The 26,535-nt window shown below is 34.4% G+C and overlaps 1 protein-coding gene across 13 annotated transcripts in view; it reads left to right on the top strand.

The window, feature by feature from the left end:
- HMBOX1 (homeobox containing 1) overlaps nt 1-26,535 on the top strand; it is a 276,942-nt gene that overhangs the window by 96,197 nt on the left and 154,210 nt on the right. For all 13 annotated transcript variants that reach the window (XM_007476504.3, XM_007476501.3, XM_007476505.3 and 10 more), the window contains one exon: nt 10,426-10,510. In XM_007476504.3, the coding sequence (XP_007476566.1) occupies nt 10,488-10,510 (23 nt within the window). In that variant the 5' untranslated portion in view covers nt 10,426-10,487. The remainder of the gene's footprint in view (nt 1-10,425; nt 10,511-26,535) is intronic.

Here is a 26,535-nt window from a genome sequence, read left to right as displayed (position 1 = left end):
AGCTTTCCATTGCCTCGTGGATGATTGAAGGGGAGAGAAGTTTGATAGAAAGATACTAATCAAGAGGTTGTCATATTAGCAAATATGACATTTAAATTAATGTCCAATATTCCAAGTATTATATTTTATAAAGCTTATTAATAATTACTTGAAGCAAAGGAATAAAAAGGAAATAGAAGTATAATAATATAACTAACCAAAATAAGACCATGTGAATGGTTCTCTTGCCTCTCCCAAAAATGGAGATTTTTTTTACAAATGGAGATTTTGAACCCTAGACTTCAATCCCCAGAAGTCTTTGGTATTTCCCAGAAATTTACCCTTTACATGCTTCAGCCAGCATTGGTTACAAGAAGAGAGTGAGAGGTGGGGCTACACAAAACTTATATCCTTTCTGTGTCTGCACGTAATGTGAGAAGGAACATGGGATGCTGGGAATTGTCATTCTGGGCTCAAATTGTAAATACACACAAGAAATAACTTGATTAATTCTTTTTCCCAAAAAAGTTTAGTTTGCCTAGCCAAGAGAGTCTTTATACAACAGTGTGACATATTTTGATTAAATGTTGATGTATTTATTTTTTAAGTGAAAAAACTACTTTGCTATATTGAAAAAGTGTGTATTGCCATTAAATTTCAGGCAGTGTCTCTCCAGAATTTTAGGAGGAAGGGCTCTGTCCAAACAGGTGTTTCTAAGGCACTTTCTTATCTATAAGTCTTTATAGTTATTAGCAAACCTTCTGAACTTAATTTTTCACACTTCAATTAATCTTCTCTACTAGAAAGATTTCTCATTATAAGCTTTTAATTGTTTCCATACAAATAAACCTGAGTTAGTTTTTTTCCAGAGTCAATTCTGGATAAGCTAGCATCTGAGAAACAGAAGTTTAGAACTTATAGAATTAGACAGCTAAGTTGAATTATAGAGAGGTAGACAACAGCTCCTAGTCATTACCCTACATTTCTTAAAAGGACAGTTATACCCTATTCATCATGATTTCTATGTCTATTCTTTCCATTTGTAACTTTCTTGTAGACAAATCTAGTTATAGATTGTCATAGATCTTTAAAAAAAAATAACCTTTACCATCTGTCTTAGAATCAGTATTGTGTATTGGTTCCAAGGCAGAAGAATAGTAAAGGACTAGGCAATGAGGACTAAGTGACTTGTCAAAAGTCACATAGCTAGGAAGTGTCTGAAACCACATTTGAACCCAGGACCTCCTGTCTCTGGGCCCAGCTTTCAATCCACTGAGCCACTTAACTGCCCCCCTTGCAATAGACCTGCCCCATCATGTTATGACATTGTTGTCATTGAAAGCCTGCTCATCTGACTTACAATTGACACAGAGTTGAGTGATAATGAATATGATAGATGACAATCAGAATTTTAAAAGATCTTGACAAACTCAAAGAATGGGCTAAATGTACCAAGATAAAATTTAATAGTGCTAAGTGTATTTTTTCACTTAGGTTTTAAATCAGTTCCTGTAGGACAAAATCAAGGTGACTTGGCTTAATAGCAACTAATGTGAAAAAGACCTAGGCATTTTAATTGATTACAAAATAAATATGAATTACCTATGTTATGTGATTACCTAGCCTTTCCTCAGGAATTTAATTTTGTCATTGTTGATACTCTTTCCACTCACATATACCAGTCTCTCTGTATTTTAGTAGGTGGTTTTTGAGAATTATCCTGGCTAAAACATTCACTATCCTCTGATAAGCTGTTGATTTCGCTGTCTAACTGCTAGGCTGGTCCTTGAGCAACAGACATGGGCTGTTAGATCTGTTCTTAGAGCTTTTCAGCTGGGATAACTAATTGTCAGAGCTTGCTCCCTTTACCATTGTGTTTGAGAACCCAAGTTCACTCCCATGCCTTCATGATGGAAAGCACTGGACTATAGTTTAAAGTGATCTTAAACTATATTAATAGAAGAATTGAATACAGTACAAAGCTGCTAATAGTAACTTTGCCACTAGAATATTGTTGTCTGGATATTCTTTAAGAGTGTTATTCCTAAGTTGAAGTATATGTGAATAAAAGTGATTATTATGGTGATTTATCTCTGATATGGGGAATGGTTAAAAAAATAAGTCATCATATTTAAGCATTCCTTCCTGTTGAAGTAATCACAAGCTATTCTTTTAATAATGCTTTCTAGAATTTTGCTAGCCCCCAGATCTACAATTTGAAGTTTGAAGGATCTACCTTTTCCACTTCTTTGAAATCAGGACATTCCCAGTTCTATGTTATCTTGTTCTTCCATGATGTTTAGAAATGACATTTCAGAGATGAATTCAGATGAAGTACAGACAAAGCATTTTCAGAGGGAACTGCTGTGGAGAGTACAGACAGTCCTAGTCAATAGTTGATAAACATTTATTAAGTTCCAGCCCTTTATTTAGTGCCAAGCACTGTCCTAAGCTCTGAGGATAGAAATACAAAAATGAAACACAGTTCTTGCCCTCTGGGGTAAGTGTACCACAATGTATGGTGTAGTAGAGTTGAAATCAAACAGAAATGCTGATAGAACATGGAAAGTAACCTAGAAAGTTCAGATGCCAGCCTTCTATAAAGGAATGCTTTGGGAGTTTAGTGCTTTCCACTCTCTAGCCCTCCTGATAGAGGAAATAGGCTACTGAGGGTGTTGAGAAAGTGTTAGAAGATGGGAGGTCCTGGGTTCAAATGTGGCGTTAGGCACATCCTGCCTCTCACCCTCATGGGTCACTTAACTCCCAATTCCTTGCCCTTACCACACTTCTGCCTTGGAACCAATGCACAATATTGATTCTAAGACAGAAGAAAAGGGTTTTTAGTTAAAAAGAAAATAAATCAATCAGTGTGATCATCAGATTTTAGGCAATTAGCTTATTCTGGATGAGACCATGATGTTCTCTGAAGTTAGACCAAATAGAACTGACCATGGAAAGTAAATATTTACCTATCTAAAGTCTACAAAATTAAGGTGTGAAGCATCAAATATAGTGCTAGTGTTAACTGTTTATTTCTGGCTCTTTAAATTTACAACTTGAGATATCTGCTATAGCTCTGGTGTTTACTAATTGGTTTCCTGTTTTACCTGTTATAGATCTTCCCCTTCTGCCATCTGTTCTTTGATGTGTAAATCATTACCCTCTCTGCTTTCTGTAAAATTCTCATGTACCCATCCTGCCTATCTAACCAAAATCGATTTAATGTTGCTTAAAACTGCTGCCCAGGCCTGCATTGTTGATTGTTTACAGTTTTGTTTGCAACAGTGTCCTTCCTCTTTCATAGCAAATTTCTTTGGCCATAGCAGGACAACTGAATTTGTTTTAATGCATCTTTTTGTTATCATCATTAAGTTACTAAAATGTTTTAATCAGGTATAAGTATAAAGAACCTTATTTCTTTGATTTTACTGTTCTGAGTCTTGACTATGACTTGTCTAACTTCGTAATTTAACTAGGGAAAATTAATTCTTAGCTTGCAAACTACTTGCTCATTGGTTTAATAGCTATGTTGTCTGAATAATAGGATAATGTTTTTGAAGAGGGAGAATTGAATAAAGATATGTGCAAAAGATCTGAAAGTATTCATTTTAATGAATGATAAGTAAAGTTCACCTTGGAAGAAAGCACAAAATTAAATTGTTTATACTTGACAACTAGGATATATGTGATTGACTTTGAAATTTTTTTTCCATAGGGCAAAAGAATATGCCTAAAGGACTCATTAGCTGTAATTGTAATTAGCCTTAGAATTTGGATTGTTTATGTCAATGAAAAATGATATATCTTAAATTTTATTTTGGAGCTAATGGGAAATTACTGAAGTATTTCAGGTCCATTTGATTCAGATTCCTATCAATGTAGTCTTAAGTATACAGGTTTTGGGAATGGTTTAGTGACAGTCTTTGGAAATGTTTTTGCCATTGTTTATGACATCTTAAGTTGGACTGAGGTTTTTACTATAAAATTTTTTTAATTAGTTGTCAAGAAATTTGCACATTATACTTTTTTAAAATGTGTATTCTCTAATAATATCACAAGCCAGGAGAACCTATTTTATAAATGAAGCCCTCAAGGTTTCATTTTTAAAAGGTTCTTCCTCTAGTCTATCTAGATAGCATTATCTATGTCATTTACAGGGGGGTCAGGTAAAAATAGTAAGAAAAAATGGTATGTGAAGGCTGAAACTTTCCAAACTTTTAGATGTTATATGTAGCCAATTTTGATATTCTTTCTATAGTTCTGATGTTTATAATGTTAATTCAGTAACGTTTGAATGGACTTTCATCCTATGAACAAATTATTTGAAGACTAATGTGATTAGGTTTTGTTGGGCCCTCTTAACTTACAGTTACATATCACTAGCAACTTTAAACACCATTATCTAGGAAACCCTCCACAGGTGCCTTGGAACCAGGAAAGTGGATCTTCTGGAAGGAATATTCCTCTAAAAATTCCCTAGACACAAGGCCCATTCAATGTACTGTTAACAACCAACACCCCAGTTAAAATTACTGGGATTCTGAATCAGGGATGCATGTCTGAGAATTAAATTGGACCAAAATGGATGGCTTGTCAGTAGTGGTCAAGGACAGATTCTTTTTGACACAGAATTTCCAAGGGAAAATATTTTCCAGAAGCGGACAACTTCATGATGTAGATAATTAAATCCAAGACCCACATAATTAGAAATCTCTTGCTTAAAATAGGCATTGAATATTTTGCATATGTATTTGACCACATTCTATGTATTTCCTAGCATCTGAAATGCTTTGGGGAGCTAGGGAAGGGTCTGGAGGATGTTAATCATGAAAAAAATCTAGCTGGAACATTTGAGGTCAGTTGTCAGCAATAGGCTGGATCATCGAAATTTTGAAAACATATTATAATTCTAATAATTATTATGATATTGATTTTGCTTTATTGTTGTGATCATTGCTTCCTAGTACTGGTATCTGCCTGTTGAATTTCATGTTATTAACACATCCAGAAAGGAGTCTGACAGGATGTATAAATATATGGTCAGAGGTATACACGTCAGCGATCTGTGACTTAAAAGTATAATTATGTTAAGTAAGTTTCTGACTCAATTCTGTTACCACCATTTACTTTAAATGAGCAGATTTGTATACCTAATAAAGTCTACAAAATCAAGCTGAGATTTCAACTATGGCTTTGACATTAACTGATTAATTCTGTCTCTTTCTACAAATTTACAGCTTGTAATATCTACTATAGCTCTGGTGTTTACCAGTTTGTTTCCTGTTTTAACTGATATAAATCTTCTCCCTCACCATCTATTCTTTGATATATGTCACTATCTTCTCCATCTTCTTTCAGTAAAATTCCCTCATGCCCATCCTGTCAATCTAATAAGAATCTAGATGATGTAACTTATTATTGCTGTTTAGAGCTCACTGATATTTGTGTACATTGATGCCTATGATCTGAGCATAATAAACTAGTATTTATATCTTTATCAATTATTATGATTTGACAGCGATACCTCTCAGTAGATTGTTATTTTTGCTTCAAACCTAATATCAGATATGAAACTTTCCCCCCATATTAAAAGGGAAAATTGAGTAGTCATTTTTTTCTGCTGTTGTTCACTATACCACTCTGCCCTCCAGATGATCAGAAACACTACTGTCTCCTGGTTTTCCTCCTCCATGTCCTACTGCTCTTTCTCGGTCTCCTTTATTGTACCTTTATCCACCAATTGTGGATGTCTCATGAGTTTCTGTACTGGGTCCTCTTTTCTTCTACAATATTTCACTGTGAGATCTTAAAAGATCCTATGGAATCATTTACTTCTCTTTATGAATGATTCTGAGATCAACATACTCCCTAAACTGAGTTCCCAATCCCATATTACCAACTTTCTTGTGGACATTTCACACTGGTTGTCCTATAGGCTTTTCAAAATCAACATGCCCAAAACACTCATTATTTTGCACCTTAAATCCTTCTCTCTTTCCATCTTTCTTCTCAGGGGTACCTGCCATCCATTCAATTTCTCAGATTCACAGCTTCAGTGTCATTCATCCCTGACACCTTACTCTCATCCCACATATTTGGTCTGTTGCCAGATATTGTCATTTGACTTCACAACATCTCTCATATATATATTCCCTCTCTTTAGACATATAACTACCACAACAGGATTCTTGTCACCTTTCACTTGGACTATGGTGACAGCCTTCTAATTGATCTCTCTTCCTCAAATTTCTCCTAATTCCTTCCATCCTCCACCTGACTGCCAAAATGATCTTCTAAAGCGTAGGTCTCAGTGGCTCCTGATCCACTGCTTTGACTTGTGGTTCTGCTGCATCCCTAGTGTTTACATTTTTGTTCTTAGGTAAGAAAGAATACTGCCCTAGTACTTCCTTGTAGTCCACCTGGGCATGTAGTATTTTAAGAACATTAAATAAATAATTAAATAATGAAGCAAAGAATACTATTTTTTTGCTTGATACATGTGTATGCCATTGAATTTTCAAAGTTTGTTTCATAGCTGAGTTGATGTGAGACATAAAAAGTTTAACTGATTCAGTGTAATATGAGTCAATACCTATTTTTATCTGATGCTTTTTTATACTATATTAATGATTTCATTGTTGTTGTTTTTAATAAAAACCTTTTCCATCGTGGAATCAGTACTATATATTAGAACAATGGTAAAGCTATGATGAGTAGTGACTTCCCCGGAGTCACACAGCTAAGAAGTACCTTTCGTCCAAATTTAAACCTAGGACCTCCTCTAGGCCTAGCTCTCAATCTACTGAGCCACCTAGCTGATCCCATATAGCTGTGGTTTTAATGTTAATGTTTTTATCCAAAATATGGATAAGCAGCATGTTCAGAAGACTTTCTTGCCTCCCCCCCCCCCCCCCCATTTAGGTTCAGTATTTCTTAAAACAGTGAGGACATTAACTAAAATGGTCATTTCCATTAAAAATGCAATTTAAATACCAGAAGTCAGGAAATTCAAATATAAAAGGTTCCTAGCTTTACCCTGAATACTTCATTTATAGCATTATCCATTATTAGATTCTTTAGCCTATCTTAATATATATGGTCATATGCAATATGTACATCTTAATATGAGAGCTTTTGACTTCAACATTTCCTGTCTTTTATCTAATTTGTAACCTTAACATTGACTTAACAGAATGATTTTCCTTTTCAGACAGTGATTTAGAGCTGCTAATGATATGAATCAACAACATCTGACATTCAAATTCCAAATGATAGACTTGATTTTTAAAAATCTCTATCTGGTCTTGTTCAGAAAAAGTCTTTTTTGAAAGATTCAGAATAATGACTAGTGAATAAATTAGTAGATCGCAGTCAGGAAATATACAATGGTTTCCTCAGTTTATTACTATGTGAGTTATATTTATATAAGTACTATAAGATTAGTCATTTAGCTTTTAGAATTTGTTTTCATTGATAAAAAATGGTTATTCACCTTAGTGGTAGGTGTTGAAATACATGGAAAGTACAAGGTAAACTTGGATATTTTCCTCATAGATCTTGTTGATCATGCAGAGAGGAAATGTTGTGAATGCTAAGTAGTGTACATATAGGGGATGTGAGTTCTTCTTTTCTGGGTTTTATATTCTTAAGAAATGAAGCAAATAGTAATTGGATAAAGTTATATCCTTCAAAATTATCAACCTTATTACATTATAATAACTGAACTTTTAAAATATTTTTAGATAAAAGAAATACATTCTAAATAGAAATATTGCATAATTATAGTGGCATCTGTTAAGGTTTTTTTGAAAATTTGACTCAATTATTCTTGTCATTCCCCTGAAGACTTTAGCCACTTGGGCTCCCCTCTTCCTCAGTCTGCTGTTCTTCATCTTAATCCTCAGCCTTGCCCATCTTGCTTCCTTTACTCTGTAAACCAGATGAATCCTATATTTCCTAGCCTCGTAGTCCTCTTCTCTAATGGCATCCTACTACTACTGAATAAAAATATAAACTCCAGCATTTAGATTTTAAAATGCCTATTAGCTCCCTTATCTTGCCAGCTTCACTGGACATTTCTTTCTTTTATACTCCCTAGATACAGTCAAACTGGCCTTCTCTCTTTCCAATATATCTAGAATATACTCCCGCCTTATTTTTACATAATAAGAGTTCCTCTTTACTGTTTAAGAGGCAATTCAAGTATCATCTTCCACATGAAGCCTTTCTGATCACTTTCAACTGCTAGTGCCATCCCTTTCAAACTACTTTGTATTTAACTTCCTTTTATGTACTCGTATTTATTCCCTTCATATTAATGATATCTATGTTTATATTGTACTTTTTATCTGTCCATTTAGAATATAAGTACCTTCTAACTGTTAAATTTTGTGTGTGTGATTCCCTAATGCCTGACACAGTGATTGGTTGATAGTAGGCTAATTGATTTTCTGTTCTGTTTGAAGGATAACACTGTTAACCTTTAATCCAAAATATCAGCAATCACATCTGTGAGGAATTAAACCACAGTTTTAGATTGCCAATTGGCCTTCTCACCCTGGAATATGCCTTGGACTCCCTGACCCTTCCCTCTTCTGATTGGTGTGCTCCTTTGTTTTATGGAAAAGTCCAGGCTAGCCATGCTCACTCCATTTTCTTCTGGCTCTGCCCCTGTACTTCACCACTGTTTCTATACTTCAGCACTGTCTCTCCTTTACTTTCCCATCAGTTTTTCAGCTCCCAGTTATATGTTGATTTCCTCTATTTGGATGTATCCTCCTTGAGACTAGAAACTTTTTATTTTTGCTTGCATTTGTATTCCTATAAGCACTTAAGTAGTTAAAATGCTTAATGAGATTGAGATAAGAAAAAAAGTAAAAGATAGCCCTTGCCCTTAAAGGGTTCACAGTCAAGGCGACTTGCCCTCAAGGAAAGAAACATTGGAAAAATGTATAGGAACAAGTTATATACTAGATAAGTTGGAAATGATCTATGGAAGGAAAGCACTAGAATTAAAGGGAAATTTCAAAAAGGCTTCTCATAGACAGTAGGATTTTAAGTAAAACTTAAAGATATATAGGGAAACCAAGAGGCATATGAAGGAAGGATAGTATTCCAGACATGGGAGACAACTAGGAAAAATACCTAGTGTCAGGAGATGGGTTTTTTTTAAAGGAACTATAAGAAGGCCAGTGTCACTGGATTGAAGAGTATATAGGGATATGTTGGCACCCATAGCCCTCTCTGTGGTCATGCCCGCTGTCACCCAAGCCAGAGTTTGTTACTAGAAAGCCAGTGATGCAGGAATGGATTGCTCCTCTCCCCTACACAGTTTGGGTACTCAATTTCTAAAAGGTTTGCCATCATTGATATAAGGGATGGTGATACTGTATAATATGAAGACTGGGAAGGTAGGGGTGAGGCAGTGGAGGGTTTTGAACACTAAGCAAAGGACTTTATATTTTATTGTGGAAGTAAAGAAAATTGCTAGAGTTTGTTGAGTAGAATGACATAGTCAGACCTGCGCTTTAGGAAGATTGCTTTGAGGGAAGCTAGGTAGCACAATGGATATATCACCAGGCCTGGAGTCAGTAGGACCTAGGCTCAAATTTGGCCTCAAGTGCTTTCTAGATGTGTGACCCTGGGTAAGTTACTTAACTCCAGTTGCCTAGCCCTTGCTGCTTCTGTTTTGAATTAATGCTAAGTCAGAAAGTGAGAGTTTTAAAAATTGCTCTGATATTTGAGAAAAGTATGGACTGGAGTGGGGAGAAAATTACAGTAGTCCATGCAGGAAATGATGATGTCCTGAATGAGGGTGATGAGAGAAGGGATTGTGCAAGAGATGTTATGAAGGTAAAACTGACAAGGCTTGTCAGGTGATTGGATTTAGAGGGGTAAGAGAGCATGAGCATGAGGAGTTGAGGATGACATGGCACTTAAGTTGCAGGAAGAATTAAAGTGAAGCAAAAGACAGCCCAGAATTTATTTCTTTGAGTAAGGAATGAGAACAATTTGGATGCCAATAGATGATTGGGGTTGGAAGTCAGAGGGAATTAGGAAGGGATGATAGATTTGGGAGATAGGAATAGGATTTCCAAAAATCTGTGATGTGACACTTCTCTGTAAATTTTTCAGCATCTTCAGAAGTTCTGATTGAACTAGTCCTACCCTTATATTTGGTAGTATTATGACTTTAGTAGTTTTAAGTCTTAAGGAAACAATATTAGATATTTTCTCCAAATAAGTAATTTGTCTTTGGAAGTTTTTTTTTTTTTAATCTTTTCTTCAACCAAATGTTCCAGTATCAAGTGTCAAACTATTTTATTTGAAATATAGTTGACTATTTAAAACTACAGTCATCTTTGTGTTATGTAATAAATTTTCTAATGTAAAGGAAAATACTTTTGAGTAAATATTAATTCTATCTTAATTTTCTTTATATTACAGAATGGTAAACAACACTGACAGACTTCAAGAAGCATTTTGACTTTCCCCTCCTCATGTAAAGTATGCTCAGTTCCTTTCCAGTAGTGTAAGTACCCAATAATTTTCTGTAAGTTCTTTAATTTTAATTTTGCAGTGCTTCTTTAAGAAAGTAAAAGGTTATTGATGTGGGTTGTTTAGTCTAAATTTGGCTAAAGAAATGTTCCTGGTCTGAAGTCTGATTAAACATTCAGATGATTTACCTTATGCGCATGAAATAAGCAAACTGTTACTTTAGTTGGTTTTCTCATGCCAGGGAGTAAATTTTCAACTTTCCCTGGCTTTTTCCATCTTTCCTTTCACATATTATGAACTTAATTAAATTTCTGATTATTAACATCACATTTAAGTTGAAAATCAGGATTTGAATTTTGGTTCTAAAGAGTAGTATTATGATAAGAACCTATATCTTGATCATTCTGCTCATCAGATGTAGTATCCTTAGTATCTGATCAATATATATAAAACTTTCAGGTATCAGTTTCTTTCCAAAGCTACCTCAGCCATCTGACTTTATTCTTTGGTTTAAAAGCTAGTCAAGCCTCGTCACTTGTATAGTTGCCAGCCTTTTTTTAAGAGAGCCAAAAAAATATGTGAGGTGCTACAAACATTTACCTATGTCAATTGTAATATAACCCCCAACTCATATTAGAAAGAGCCTTGAATTAGTACTCTGAGAATTTGATACATTTGAAAAGGAAGATATTTTAGACCATTTGAATGCCTCTACTGAACCAAATGCAGAAGTGTTTTAAAATACTTGATTTAGTTTTTCCCCCACAGAAAGCACCCATTGTTTGCATTGGAAAGATGATTTCAAAATATAATAAGTCTTAATAAATGTATCTATTTTTCTTCTCATTTAAAAAAAATTCATGGTTTTGGCAGTATGCCACATAGAGAAAAATTCTGGGCTTGGAATCTGGTGATCTGGGTTTTAATCATTCCTTAGAAACAATGTGATGTCATGAAAAGAGCCCTGGATTTGTAGATAGAACTGAGTTTCATTTGAAACTTTGCCACTGTTTGCGTGACTTTGGACAAGAGAACTTATTTCTCTGAGCCTCAATTTCTTTATCTCTAAAAGTGAAGATTTTGTACTTAGAGATTTGTAAGAATTGAAATAACATTTCTACTCAGATATATATTTTATACAGTTTATTAGAAAGGGTAGACAATCATTCCTATAAGTAACCTGACCACGTGGTCCTTAGCCTGCAAGTCTTTTCCTCTTTCCCTTTACCCTCCTGCTCCGTTCCTGCGTCTCTTCTCTGTTCCCTTCCCAAGAAGCCCAAAACCTTGACACAGACGCAAAACCTGAGGCAACTGTGTTATGTCAGGAATATTTGATCGATGGGTTAAGCTACTCAGGAGGGGGAGGGAATGAACTTCCTTAACACAGATTCATTTCTCAGATGACTTCTGGCTTTAGATTCTAAGTAACTGTGATTTGGAGAATATTATTTTATTTCTCTGAGATTCTGTTTCTTTATCCTTTAAAGTAATGAATAGGAGAAGATAATCTCTTAAGATCCCATCCAATCCTAAAATCAGTGATTCTGCTCTTTGTAACTTTCTTTACAACTCAATTTTTTTTCTTCTTTGATTTTTTTCATATATCCCAAATTTATGCACTACATATGATTATTTAGAATATTGTGATTGCCTAGACTAACAAGAGCTACCACTCACATCCCTGTTCTTCCCTCTGCCTTTTCCATCTACTCTTGACTATACCCTTAACTTTCCATCTGCCTGATTCTTTCCTTTCCCACCGACTCCCCTCATCCCTCTCATTACTGAAGTGACCAATGACTTGAATACTTTACAAAGCCTGAATCCTTAGAACACTACTCAACATTGACATCAGTGTAATGTAAAATGAATTAAAAGTAACCATCTTGATTTTTAGGAATAAAAAGGAGGTTGAAAGCATTACAAAAAATAAAGGAGGATTTATTAAAATGGATGCAAAATAGATGTATAATATTACTCATCAGCATTCCGTGTGGGAATTGTCCTGAGAGCATTACTCTGGTACTGGACTCATCAGTTCCATCTTAAAAACCCATTCTGTGACCCCCCAACCTCTATAACCCCTAAGTCTTGCAGTCCCTGCTTACCAGTGTAACTCTTTCTTTAATAAGAAAAAAAGGATACAGAAATAAGGAAATAAGACATAATAAAAGGATTCCGGTCCAGCTAGCAGAGAAATATCTGCTTATCCCCATGTCTGACACAATTGAGGCTTAAATGCTTATTTGCTGAATGCTACCAAACTCAGCAGGAACACTCTGTCACTATTATTGGCATCTCACAGCCCATCAGTGAATGTGTCCGATGGATCTTCATGGTTATGTTGGGGATTTTCTCCTCATATCCCCCATAGAGCATGATTGCCTATTCTAGCCCAAGCCTTGCAGCTCTCCAGTCATCTTACAAGGAGTTAGGACAAGGATAGCACAGTCAGTGCTAAAGAGCAAATTTCCCCTCACCCCTCTATCCATAAACATTAACCCTCACCTGAAATACTCACCTTTAGAGTTCACTAAGTGCTATCATTTGGCACTGAAATGGGCTCAATTTCCTATGACATACAGCAACACCAAAAGCAGTGGCATTTAATCCAGCTCTCTAGAGGTGAAAGGCTATTGGGCAGGTTTGGTTACATATAATCAGACTGCTTCTCATGAAAGCAACATTCTAAATGACAGAAATGGCTGCATAATTAGGTGTTAAGGCACCAAAATCTGAGATTCTTTTGATACTGAAGTTTAGATGAAAATTGTGAATACCACTGATAGGCAAGTTACCATCACTGGATATATTACCAATATCAGCCTTATCCAGTACACAATGAGTGTCAAGTGGCTCTTGAGTGAGAGTTAAGTAGAATACAGTAAACTTACCCATGAATTCTTTATGTTGGTCATGACCTTGGATTGATCTATATAGTTTCTATAAAATCACTTAGTGATTACAAGTTTTAAATACTTTATAAATATTTAGTTTCTACAGAATTTTAACACTTGCTTCTTATTTTTAAAATCATATTTTAATTTCCTTTTTTGTTCAATCTTATTAATGTTGAGATCCATATTTGTTTCATAACTTTTTGAAGCCTCCTCTTTCATGAAAAGATTAGGAGAGTTTGGGGACTTGTGAATTTTTTTTTGTTTTGTCATTGAAATTTAAGATTGGAATATTTCAGATTAGTTCTATGATGTCAAGAATGGAGAAGAGAGATTAAAAATAATGTTGATTATAGGAATGCTTAATATAACCTTAATAATGAATACAGAAAATAGATATTGTTATATAATCAAGTCATAGATATAATTGAAAGAGCACTGTCTCTGGAGTCAAAAAACCTACATCCAAATTTTACATTGTGCTTACTACTAATGATTTTGGGAAATTCTTCAACTGTAAAGTAAGAGAGTTGGACTATGGGATCCTGAGAGGTGCTTTTCAGCTCTGGAAATATGGTTTTATGACTAATGTTTCAACTCATTATAGTACCATAATCTGCCACCATGGTGTGTTCTTACATTTATGTTTTTCTCAGTTTTCTTAATGGCTTAAATGATAAATTCATTTATACCATACTCAGCCAAGCTTACTGACTTGAATACTACTAGTGTATCTTTCCTTAGTAATAGTGTTAGTAACTAACAGATAACTCAGATTCACTAAAAGCTTACTTAAAGTCTCTATACCACCTACGTGCATTGCATGTCAGCCGTTGACCTTTTTTTTTTAACCCTTGTAGTCCATGTTAGATTCAATACTATGCATTGGTTCCAAGGGCTAGGAAATGGGGGTTTAGTAACTTGCCCAGGATCATACAGCTAAGAAGTGTCTAAAGTGTCTGAGGCTAGATTTGAACCCAGGACTGCCCATCTCTAGACCTGCCTCTTAATACATTGAACCTTCTGGTTGTATCCTTGTTGGTCTTTTTAACATGTATATTATTATGTTCTGTTTTGTTTTCTCATGTATAGATGCTTTATTTTTTCTCAATTACATGTAAAATTTTTAACATTTGTTTTTTAAATTTGAGTTCCAAATTTTCTCCCTCTCTTCCTTGAGAAGGTAAATAATTTGGTCTAAATTATACATGTGAAATTATACAAAATATGCTGGAAATAAAAAGACCAAAAAACTTGAGAAAAATAAAGTAAAACAATTATGCTTTGGTCTACATTCAGATCCATCAATTTTTTCCCTCAAATAGTATTGCATTTTTTCATCATAAATCCTTCGTAAATGTCTTGGATCATAGTATTGCTGAGAATAACTAAATCATTAACAGTTAAACATTATACACAGTGACAGCAACATTATACAATGTTCTGATTCTCCTCACTTCACTCTTTGCATCAGTTCATGTAAGGTTTCCAGATTTGTCTGAAAGAATCCTGCTTATCTTTCCTTATACCACAGTAGTATTTCATCACAATTGTGTACTACAACTTGTTCAACCATTCCAAATTGATGGACAATGCCTCAATTTCCAGTTCTTTGCTACCACAAAAAGAGCTGCTTTATAATTGTACATGTAGTTTCTCTTCTCTTCCTCTTCTCAAATTTCTTTGGGATACAGAATCAATAGTGGTATTAATTAGTTAAAGCATATACACTTTGGGCACAGTTTCAAATTGTTCCCCAAAATGTTCAGATGAATTCACAACTCCCCCAACATTGTATTAGTGTCCCAATTTCCCAATATCCCTTCCAACATTTGCCATTTTTCTTTTCTGTTATTTAGGCACTCTGATAGATGAGAGATAGTACTTCAGAGTTATTTTAATTTGTATTTCTTTAAATCAATAGTGATAGAGCATTTTTTCCATATGAATATAGATGGTTTTGATTTCTTTTTCTGAACATTCCCTGAATTCTGAACATGTTTATATCCTTTGACCACTTGTCAATTGGGCAATGATTTGTATTCTTATAAATTAGACTCAATTCTCTATATATTTGAGAACTGAAGCCTTTATTAGAGATGATATAAAGACAATTTCCCAGTTTTCTACTTAACTTCAAATCTTTTTGGTATCATTTGTGTAAAACCCTTTTAATTTGATGTCATCAAAATTATCCATTTTACTTCCAATATTCCTCTCTATCTCATTTAATTATACATTCTTCCCTTGAGATCTGACAGGTAAACTATGCTGTGCTCCTCTAATTTGCCTTTGATATCAGCCTTTATGTATAAACCTCGTACTCATTTTGACCTTTCCTTGGTATACAATGTGAGATGTTGGTCTAAATCTAATTTATTCCAAAATGCTTCCCAGTTTTTCCAACAATTTTTATCATATAGTGAGTTATTGTCCCAAAAGCCTGAATTTTTGCATTTACTACACATATAATTTGATGAATGCTTTCTGCATTCAAATCTAGCTTCAGATACTTACTAGCAATATGATCATGGGCAAGTCATTTAACTCTATTTACCTTAGCTTTCCTTATTTATAAAAAATAAGCTGAAAAAGGAAATGGTAGATCACTCTAGTCTCTTTGCCAAGCAAAGCCAAAGGGGGACCATGAAGAGATGGACTATACTAAAATGACTGAACTACAACACATATAGAGCCTTTTTCAAAAATGCTTACTTTCTGTCTTAGTAACAATTCTAAGACAGAAGGGCAAGGACTAGGCAAACAAGGTTAACTTATTTGCCCAGGGTCACACAGCTAGAAAGTGTCTGAGGCCAAATTTGAACCCATGTCCTCCTGATTCTAGACCTGGCACTCTGTATCAGCCACCCAATTGGTCTCACACAAATATACTATTAGATTTAGCATATGTCTTAGTTTTAGGGTCTTCTACTTAAGTTTGTTATAAAATGAAGTTTTGTTTAAAGGTAATTTAAGGGATCATTGAATATCTGTATAGATAGTACCATATAGGTTGTCTAGTCCAACTTGTCCATTTTCTTGCTCAGTAAGATGAGGCCTAAAAAGATCAGGTTTATTCTCCAAGGTCACAAGTAGTTTACAAAATATAAAACTGTGAATGAATAAGCATGGGCATTTTGTGCCTTTGTTTTTAATGCGTACTAGAATATAATCCTTGCTACCCATTGGTTTTTTACTTGTATGACATTTTTTCATCTAAAATTTTCCTTTAGTCTCAGATATGACCTGATTTTATTTTTGGGGGTCTTTATCTGACACTCGCTCTGTACCTAAGTAAACTTTTTACTTTAGTTTATTCATTGACTTTAGCAGTTAATGGTAACCTAAAATGGTAACATAGCCTTCCCAGTATGTTTGGGATAAAAGTGCAGCTCCTTGGCAACAAACACTTCTGTTCGCTGCTGTTAACCTTAAGAAATTGGTTCTAAAAAAATTAGTTACAAATTAGTATCTATTCTGATGTGAATTAACAAAGATCTATTTTCACCTGTTTGTCTTTAGGTTAAAATGTAGTAGAGGACATAATTGATATCATTATCATTCTATTAAAAAATTCTTGATGTGCTAACTTTCAAGTATACATGAACTTTTATGTATGACAGCAAGAAGAAAGGTATTGCATTTCTTATTGTACAAGTATCAGTTTTGTGAGAAAAGGATTTGTGAATGCAGAAAGCTGATAAATTAAACTGCTAGTTATTTCCACTTCAACATAATTTTATGAATTTCATTAAGGAAATTATAGGGAGACAAAGATATACTTCAGTTACAGTCTAAGTAACAACTATATCTGGATTTTTTTTTAATACCAGCCTGTTGAAATGCAGTGGTCTGTCACTAGTAGATTAATCATTCAGGAATTAATTCTATGGCAATGGAAACCTATGGTAAAAATACAAATGCAAAATTGCTTTCAGTCTTTTATGATCTTTTTGCTTCTCTAATGAGTAACATAGGCATGGTTGCAGAAATTGAGATCTCTCTTGGTGACTTTGTCATGAGTCATCTCTTTACTGTATTACTTGGGAGCTCAGTAGCTTCAATAAGTTCAGTTATTATTTATATGCAGATGATTCTCAGAACTATTTATCCAGCTTTTACCTTCCTTTTGACCTTCTAGTCCTGTATCTTCAACTATCTATTTAATATCTCAAAGCATGTCCAATAGAAATCTTAAACTCAGCCCATCTAAAACTGAACTCTTTATCCTTTCTCCCAAACTCTCCTTTCTTTCCCATATTTTCTCTTCTCGAGAAGGCCATCCGCAACCCAGGCTTAAATTTAAGATCAGATCAAATATAAAAATCCCAAGTTTGTCTTTTAAAGCCCTTCATTACCTCTGTCCATTTACTCATCATATTTGTCTTTTTTTACATTACACTTTTCACATACTCTTGAAAAGTGGCTTCCTTGATATTCCTTGCACAAAACCCTCAATCTCCTGGGTCTGAGCATTTTTAACTGGCTATCTTTAATGCCTAGAGTTCTCTCCCTCCTAATTTTCCTTTCTTCTATCACATCCTAGCTGAAATCTTGCCTTTTCCATTTCCCTTTGATGCCAATTTATCCTGTTTATAATTTGTTTCACATAGTTCTTTGCAGATTGTCTCCTCAAATATATTTAAAGTTACTTGAGAGCATAATAAATCCATATTGACTTGACAGAAAATTCTGAGAATCACAGTTTTCATATAGTTTATAAATCCTAATGTCTGTAAATATTGGTACTTTGTATTGTCTTTTCTAATGACTGGAAAATAGATCTATTATTAAAGAAACATCATTGTATCAATCTTAACATTATAATATCAAATAAATCTAAATCTGTTAACTAAAAAGCCATTCACTTAGCACCTACTTTGTGTCATTCCAAGTGCTGCAGTTAGCCAAAATGAAGTTAAAACTTAATGAAAGGAGAGTTCTGCAGGATGTTCTTTGGAATAATCAAAAAAAGGAATTCATGTAATTGAGTGCATCATCCATCCAAAGACAAGAAACATTTCCTGGGACATTTTTTCATCTTGTATTTTTGTGTTTATGTTGACAAAGAGGCAAAAACCATATATTAAACACTGATGTAAGCACAACAAAAAAGAAAGTCTCTGAATTGAAGAAATTTTTCTGCCGTTGGGAGGGGTGGTGGTGGTGATAGTACAGGGGGGGAAAATCTTGAAGAAGTGGCGAGAAAAGAGGATGTTATCCACATCCAGGTGTATTGACCTGGTCCAGTAAGGAATATAGGTTTGGGGGTGGGGAATGAAATATGGCTAGTCTGGATTTGTCCCCGGTATAGAAAACCACAAAAGGAACTTACAAATGGGAACAGCAGCCAGTAGGGCAGAAAGATGTTTGAGGTTGAGAAGGTAACAGAGTTATAGTAGAAAACTCTGACAAATAAGAACCAAAAGAAGTACTTGTCAAAAAAAAAATCTGCAGTTTATGTGCCATCATCATTTTTAGAAATAGAGAAATTGGGGGGAAGATGGTGGCGGCTGCAGCGGTGGAATCGTGACCTTTGGCCGCCTTCTGGGCCACAGCCTTGGGACCAGCCAGGGCTTCCCCGTGGCCGCCACCAGATGGTTTGCTGTGCAGATATCGCCCACAGGGGAGAAAATTACCCATACAGGCCAGGTTTTTGATGAAGATGGATTACAGGAGGATTCGCTTTGTTTGTCGCCAGAAAGAGGTAAATGAAAACTTTGCCATCGATTTGATAGCAGAGCAACCAGTGAGCAAAGTGGAAAGTCGAGTGATATCATGTGATGGTGGAGGAGCTCTGGGTCATCCAAAAGTGTATATAAACTTGTATTCAGTAGTATGAGAGGCAACTGAGGAAGGCCTAAAGGTACTGACCAGAGAAAGGACAAAGAGACTAAAACTGGGACTTGTGGGTATTGTGGACTTCAGTTTAAACAACATCACCATCACTGAAACCAGTTATATTCTTTGGACCTTGTACAAGTTTCTGCATGTAAGAATTTTGGTATTTTTTAAAATGTATTTAAGAATCATAAAACATAAGATTTGTTTAAAAAATATTCTGTGAATAGAACATAATTGTTGAGTATAAGTTTAAAGTGACTTTTTCCCCATGAAATACAGCCCTTGAATTGCATTATTTTTTATGAATGTATGGTCAAGTCAGTTAGTCTTTTAACACATTTGGCTTGGTCTCTTTTAAGAAAAATCAAAACCTTTCTGTTAGCAAATATTAAAATAAAGTTACTTTCATCTGTTTATATATTGAATTGTTAGTGATAGTTTAGAGATTATGAAAACAACCTTACATAGATTAGAAAATGAACTGAACTCTTAAGTCAGAAAACTAAATTTGCCTTTCAGTTCTGATACTGGCTTTATAGTCATAGATAAATCACGTAATCTCTCAGAGCTTATCTGTAAAATGGAATGTTTTTTTCTTATATCAAATATGAACATTTCAATATTAAGAATGGAAAAAGAGTTGTAATTAAACTATTATGTATAGTTTATATATGTTTATGCCTGGCACATATAATAGTAGGCACTTAATAAAAATATCGATTGTATGTATTTAATATGATAGTAAGAAAACTTCTGCTTGTCTTTGTCCCCTTTTGAACTTCTGCTCTTTTCTGTATATCTTAAAATATAAAATGTTTTACTGATAATCTTTTTTTTCTTGCATCATTATGACAATTATTCAGTTTCTATCCCTACTCAGGGAAAGCCCTTCCTTGTGACAAATAGCTGTAGCCAAGCAAAAAGATCTACGCATTGGCTATGTCTGAAAAAATGTATGTCTTCTTTTGTACCATTATTCCATCATTTGTTCCAAGATGCAAAGAAATAAAGAATGCTTCACACACAAAAAAAGAAATAGAGAAATTGTAGAGTTATACAAATTTTGCAAAGATTTTATAAGATACTTTACACTAAATGAATATGTATATGCTTTTGGAAGCAATGCCAAGATGGTGGTGTAGAGACATGGAAAACTCAAAACTCCTGAGAATCCTTTCCAAGCAATTTTCCTGCATAAAACAATTTGAAAGGTAGGCAAATAGGGCCTGGTTAACTGGGATGAGAATGGAGCACAACTTCCAGCAAAGTCATGCAGCAAGCACAAACCAGTAGTGAGCCCCACTCATAGCCATCCTATACCTACTGCTCTAGGTTCTGAACCTGGGCCCAAGCATACTTTGAGACCTTGCGTAAGCCAACAGAAGGGCATCCCCCATGCCTACCCCTTGAAGTTCCAAGCCCTAGCACAAGGCAATCCATGGTATACCTAAACAATATAGGCCTAGACACTCTAAGCCCTTGCCCAAGTTCAGAGTGAGGCCCCAAATCCCAGCACAAAGCAGACTGCTGTGTACTTGGTTGGTGTTGTCTCAGAGTGAGACTACAAACCCCTGCCCAAGTTCAAGGTTAGGTCCTGAGCCCCGACACAAGAAAGCCCACAATCTCTGATCTCTGCAAGCTATCAGCAAACCATGGAGGAGACTGAATCAGCAATGAAAGGTAGCATTCAGAGTTCACGGCCTGTGAGCTCACTGTCATCCTTGGAAGAACTAAAACTTGCAGAAATTGAAACTTGCAGAGAACTAGAGCTGAGAGTAACAACAAGGAAAAACTAAAACTTAAGCAAGTGCTTCCTGTCCCCTGAGAACAGAGCCCACCTTTAAGATGAAAATAAAAGTTGATAAAAAGGCTAGGAAAATGAGCAAACATGGAAAAAAAAAACATTACCCATAGAAAATTATTATGGAGACAAAGAAGAACAGCATAGAGACTCAGAAGGAGACAGTAAGATCAAAGAAGCTATCCTCAAAACTTCAAAGAAAAATTTAAATTTGTCTCAGGCTCTGGAAATGTTCAAAAGGATTTAACAAATCAAATAAGAGAGGGACAGGGAAAATGACAAAGAGAAATGAAAGCAATACAAAGCAGAATAGCCAAATGGGGAAAAAAAAAGATTTTAAAAATCCAGTGAAGAAAAAAGTTTCTTTAAAAGTAGAATTAACCAAATGGAAAAGGAGATTCAAAAGCTCATGGGAAAAAGTCATTCCCCTAAAATTACAACTCAATTACTTGAAGCTAATGAATTCATGAAACATCAAGAAACAAAACAAAATGAAAAATGGAAGAAAACATGAACTATCTCGTTGAAAAAAAAAACTGACCTGAAAAATAGATTCTAGAGTAACAATATAAGAATTATTGGACTAGACATCATATTACAAGAAATTATCAAAGAAAACTACCATCATATTCTTGAACAAGAGGGTAAAATAGGAATGAAATTAATCCACAGATCAACTACTGAAATAAATCCCCAAATTACAACTCCCAGGAATATTATAGCCAAATTCAAGAACTTCTAGGTCAAGGCATAAATCCTGAAAGCAGCCAGAAAGAAACAATTGAGATATCATAGTGCCACAATTAGAATTACTTGACAACTTCTAAAATAAAGGTTCTGATAGCTTGGAATATGATCTTCCATTAGGCAAAGAAAGTAGGTTCACAACCAAAAATCACCAACCCAGCAAAATTGAGTATGCTCTTTCAGGGGGAGCAATAATAATTTAATAAAATAAAATATTTTCAGGTATTCCTGATGAAAAACAAACAAACCTGAACCGAAGATTTGATGTTCAAATACAAGACTAAAGAGAAGCATAGAAAGGTAAACAAGAGAAAATTGAAGGAATTCAATAAAGTAAAACTGTTTATATATCCTATGTGGAAAAAAGACATTTGTAAGTATTAAAATTTTTATCATCAGAGTGTATACATAAATAGAGGGTGTAGGAATAAGGTGAATTGGATGGTATGATATGCATAACAAAAGCAAGCCGTGCCATAGCGGGCTGGGGAGGCCACCGAGCTAGAGCAGCAGTGGCACCAGGAGCAGAAGCCTCGGCAGCGGGATGAGCAACAGCGGGAGCAGCTGCAGCACCTCAAGTCCTTTTATGAAAAACCTCCTCCTGAACTTATTAAGGAAGATGAGACAAAGCCAGAAGACTGTATCCCAGATGTACCAGGCTCATGCTCCAACTAAAGGATTCTGGAATGCCCCTGGGGAAAAGAAGTCAAGGTTATGCAATGCTGGCACTGTAAATGGTATGGACACAGAACAGGTGACAAAGAATGCCCATTATTTATCAAAGGCAATCAGAAATTAGAACAATTCAGAGTAGCACACAAAGATCCCATGTATGACACATAAGAGGGAATAAACGGCATGAAAAGGATGTCAGGATACAGCAGTTAAAGAAGCTACTAGAAGATTCTACCTCAGATGAAGATGGCACTAGTTCCAGCTCCTCAGAATGTAAGGAGAAGCATAAGAGAAAGAAGAAGAAAGAGGAACATGAGAAAAGGGAAAAGGAGAAGAAAAAGAAAACAAAAAAGAAAAAAAGCACAACTCTAAATCAAATGAGAGTTCAGACTCTGACTAAAAAGTCATTTCTTTTGAATCCACCTTGTCACTCCAGAATCATAGGTGAATGTCAGAGGTAAAGAAGAAGTAGCTACAAAAGGGCCTCAGTTGACAGAGAAAAAGGAACATGCATAGTTAGCATCCCCCCATGGCATTTTGCCCTTGCTGCCAGCAGTGATGAATTCACCGTGATGTTGAGTTTCTTATATGCCACACTACTGGATTCTCCTCCTCCTCCTCCCTGTGTACTGTAGTTTGTGGTTCGTTTTGGAAAAAAAAACATCAAGCATAAGAAATGAAAATGTTCTAGGTGTTTCCAAGAGAGATTCACCTAGAAGATCTGAGGGTTAATGGGGTAGTAGGATGACTTGAAACTTTGAGATCTTCAGCAGTTACAAGTGCGTTCTATTGAGTGATGAATAATAAAACTCCATTATTTCTGACTTTAAAAAAATGCAGGAGGTGAAAAAAGAGAATTGCACTCAAAGAAAAGGGAAGGAAGAGATAGAATGGTGTAAATTATCTCAGCTTTAGTTGAGGACCAAAAAATGATTACAATGGAGGGAAGGGTGAAGGTGGTGAGAGCAATATTTAATCCTTATTGTCATTGGAATTGGTTAGAGAGGGAATAATCAACATACTCATTTATGTATAGAATCCTATCTTATCCTATAGAGAAGTAGAGGTGGAATAAAACATGGGATGGGAGGTAACAGAAAGGAGAAGAGAATGGCAGGTGATGATTAAAAGAAAACACTGAAGAGTTACATAGTGAAAAGAAAGAGATCATGCAGGATCAAAAGGGGAAAATAAGATACACAGTTGGTAATCTTAACTGTAAATGGGATGAACTTATCCATAAAATAGAAGCAGATAGCAGAGTATATTAAAAACCAGAATCCTACCATATATTACTTACAAGAAACACCTTCAAGGTGAGGAGGCACACAAAAAGTAAAGTTAAGTAGTTGAGCAGAATTTAGTGTGCTTCAGCTGAAGTAAAAAAAAGCAGGAGTAGCAATCATGATCTCAGACAAAGCTAAAGCAAAAATAGATCTAATTAGAAGAGATAAGGGAGGAAATTACATCTGGATAAAAGGTGGTACCATAGATAATGAAGAATTACCAATACTAAATAAAATATACCAAATGGTATAACCTCCATATATTTAAAAGCGAAATTAAATGAGCTTCAGGAAGAAATAGACAGTAAAACTATACTAGAGGGTAACCTCAACTTTCCCCTCTCAGTTCTAGATAAATTGAACAGAAAAATAAACAAGAAGGAAGTGAATGAAATTTTAGAAAAGTTAAATTTAATAGATCTCTGGAAAGTATTTAATGGGAATAAAAGGAATATTCCTTCTTTTCAGCGGTTCTTTGCATGTACAAAACAAATTGACCATATATTAGGGTATAAAAATTTCACAACCAAATGCAGAAAAACAGAAATGTGTCATAATGCAATAAAAATTATAGTCTCTTAAGTGTCCATGGAAAGACAAATTAAAAATTAATTGTAAATAAAATAATCTTATTCTAAAAATAGGTTATTAGGATAATTAATTTATTAAAGAGAAAGGTGAAGAGACAACATACCAAAATTTATGATATTTAGCTAAAGCCCGTAGGCAGAAATTTATATTTCTAATTTCTCAAATCAATAAAATAGAGAAAAAGCAGATCAATGGACTGGGTGTACAACTTACAAACTAGAAAAAGAACAGATTTAAAATCCTCAATTAAAATTTAAATTGGAAATCCTAAAAAATCAAAAGAGAAATTAATAAAATTGAAAGTAAGAGAACCATTAAACTAATACATTAGGCTAGGAATTGGTTTTTTTGGAGGGAAAAGAAAAAAGAATTAAGAAAATCAAATTAATAGTATCAGAAATGAAAAGGATGAATTCACCAACAATTAAGAGGAAGTTAAAGCAATCATAAGAGCCATATTGCCCAGTTATTAAATCTGACAATCTAAGTAAAATAGATCTATACTTACAATAATATAAATCGCCCAGATTAATAAGAAGAAATAGAGTTCTTAAACAATCAAAAAGAGATTGGACAAGCCAGCTGTGAACTCCCTAAGAAAAAATCTCCAGGGCTAGATGGATTCACAAGTGAATTCTATCAAATATTTAAAAGAACAATACCAATACAGTATAAAATATTTGGGAAAACAGGCAAAGGAGTCCTACCAAATACTTTTCATGATATAAATAAAGTGCTGGTATCTAAGCTGGAACAAACAAAAATAGAGAAAGAAAATCTATTTGCCAAAATGAACACAGGAATTATATGTACACAAATACAAAACACTTTTCACACAAATAAGTAATTATATCTAAATAGTAAATAAATAATATGTTATATAAATAATATATAATTCAAAATAAATCATAAATAAAAAATTGCTCATGGCTAGATCAAGCTAATGAATAAACACGACAGTTCTACCTAAATTATTTTACTTATTCAGTGCCATACCAATAAAGCTACCAAAAGTTATTTTATAGAAAAAATAATAAAATTCATTTGGAAGAAAAAAAAGGTCAAGAATATTAAAGAAATTAATGAAAAAAAGAAGGCCCAGCAGTACCAGATCTCAAATTGTACTGTAAAGCAGTAATCATAATCAAAACAGTCTGGTAATGGTTAAGAAATAGAATGGTGGATCAATGAAATAGATTAGATACACAACATACAGGGTTAAATGACTTTAGCAATCTAGTGTTTCATAAACCAAAAAATCCCAGCTTTTAGGACAGAAATTTTTAGTAAAACAGTATGTCACAAACTCGATACAGACCAATATCTCACATCCTATACCAAGATAAGGTTAAAATGGGCATATGATTTATACGTAAAAAGTAATACAAAAATTAACAACCCTCATTAGGGGAACATAGAATAGTTTCCTGGTAGATCAATGCAGAAATAAAGAATTTATGATTTAAAAAGAGAACATTATGAGATATAAAATGAATAATTTTGACTATATTAAATTAAAAGGGTATTGTACTAACAAGACCAATGTAACCAAGATTCCAAGTGAAATAACAAATTCAGGGGAAAGTTTACTTATAACAAATTTCTTAGTTAAAGGGATAATTTCTTAAATACATAAAAAAAAAAACTAAGTCAAATTTACAAGAATACAAGTCATTCCCTAATTGACAAATTGTCAATTAAAATTATCAATAGTCATGTGAAAAAAAGTGTTCTAAATCATTCTTGATTAGAGAAACGTAAATTAAAGAAACTTTGAGGTACTACCATATATCAATCAAATTGGCCAATATGACAGAAAAAGAGAATGGTAAATGGTGGAGAGCATTTGGCAAAATTGGGACACTAATGTATTGTTAGTGGAATTGTGAACTAATCCAACCATTCTAGAGGGCAATTTGGAACTATAAAACTGTGCATACCCTTTGAATCTTCTAATACCACTACTAGGTCTGTATATGATAAAGTTTGGGGTTTTGTTTGTTTTTTTAGGGAAAAGGACCTACTTGTACATAAATATTTATAGCAGTTTTTTTGTGTGTGTGATGGCAAAGAATTGGAAATTGGGGGATGTCCATCAATTGGGGAATGGGTGAACAAATTGTGGTACATAATCATGATGGAATAATACTATTTTAGTATAAGAAATGATAAACAGGATGATTTCAGAAAAAGTCGAAAAAAAAAACTGCATGAACTG

The sequence above is a fragment of the Monodelphis domestica genome, chromosome 1, assembly GCF_027887165.1.
Source record: "Monodelphis domestica isolate mMonDom1 chromosome 1, mMonDom1.pri, whole genome shotgun sequence".
NCBI classification, from domain to species: Eukaryota; Metazoa; Chordata; class Mammalia; order Didelphimorphia; family Didelphidae; genus Monodelphis; species Monodelphis domestica.
The sequence above is the reverse complement of the archived record's forward strand: the minus strand, read 5'-3'. Positions and strand labels throughout refer to the sequence as shown.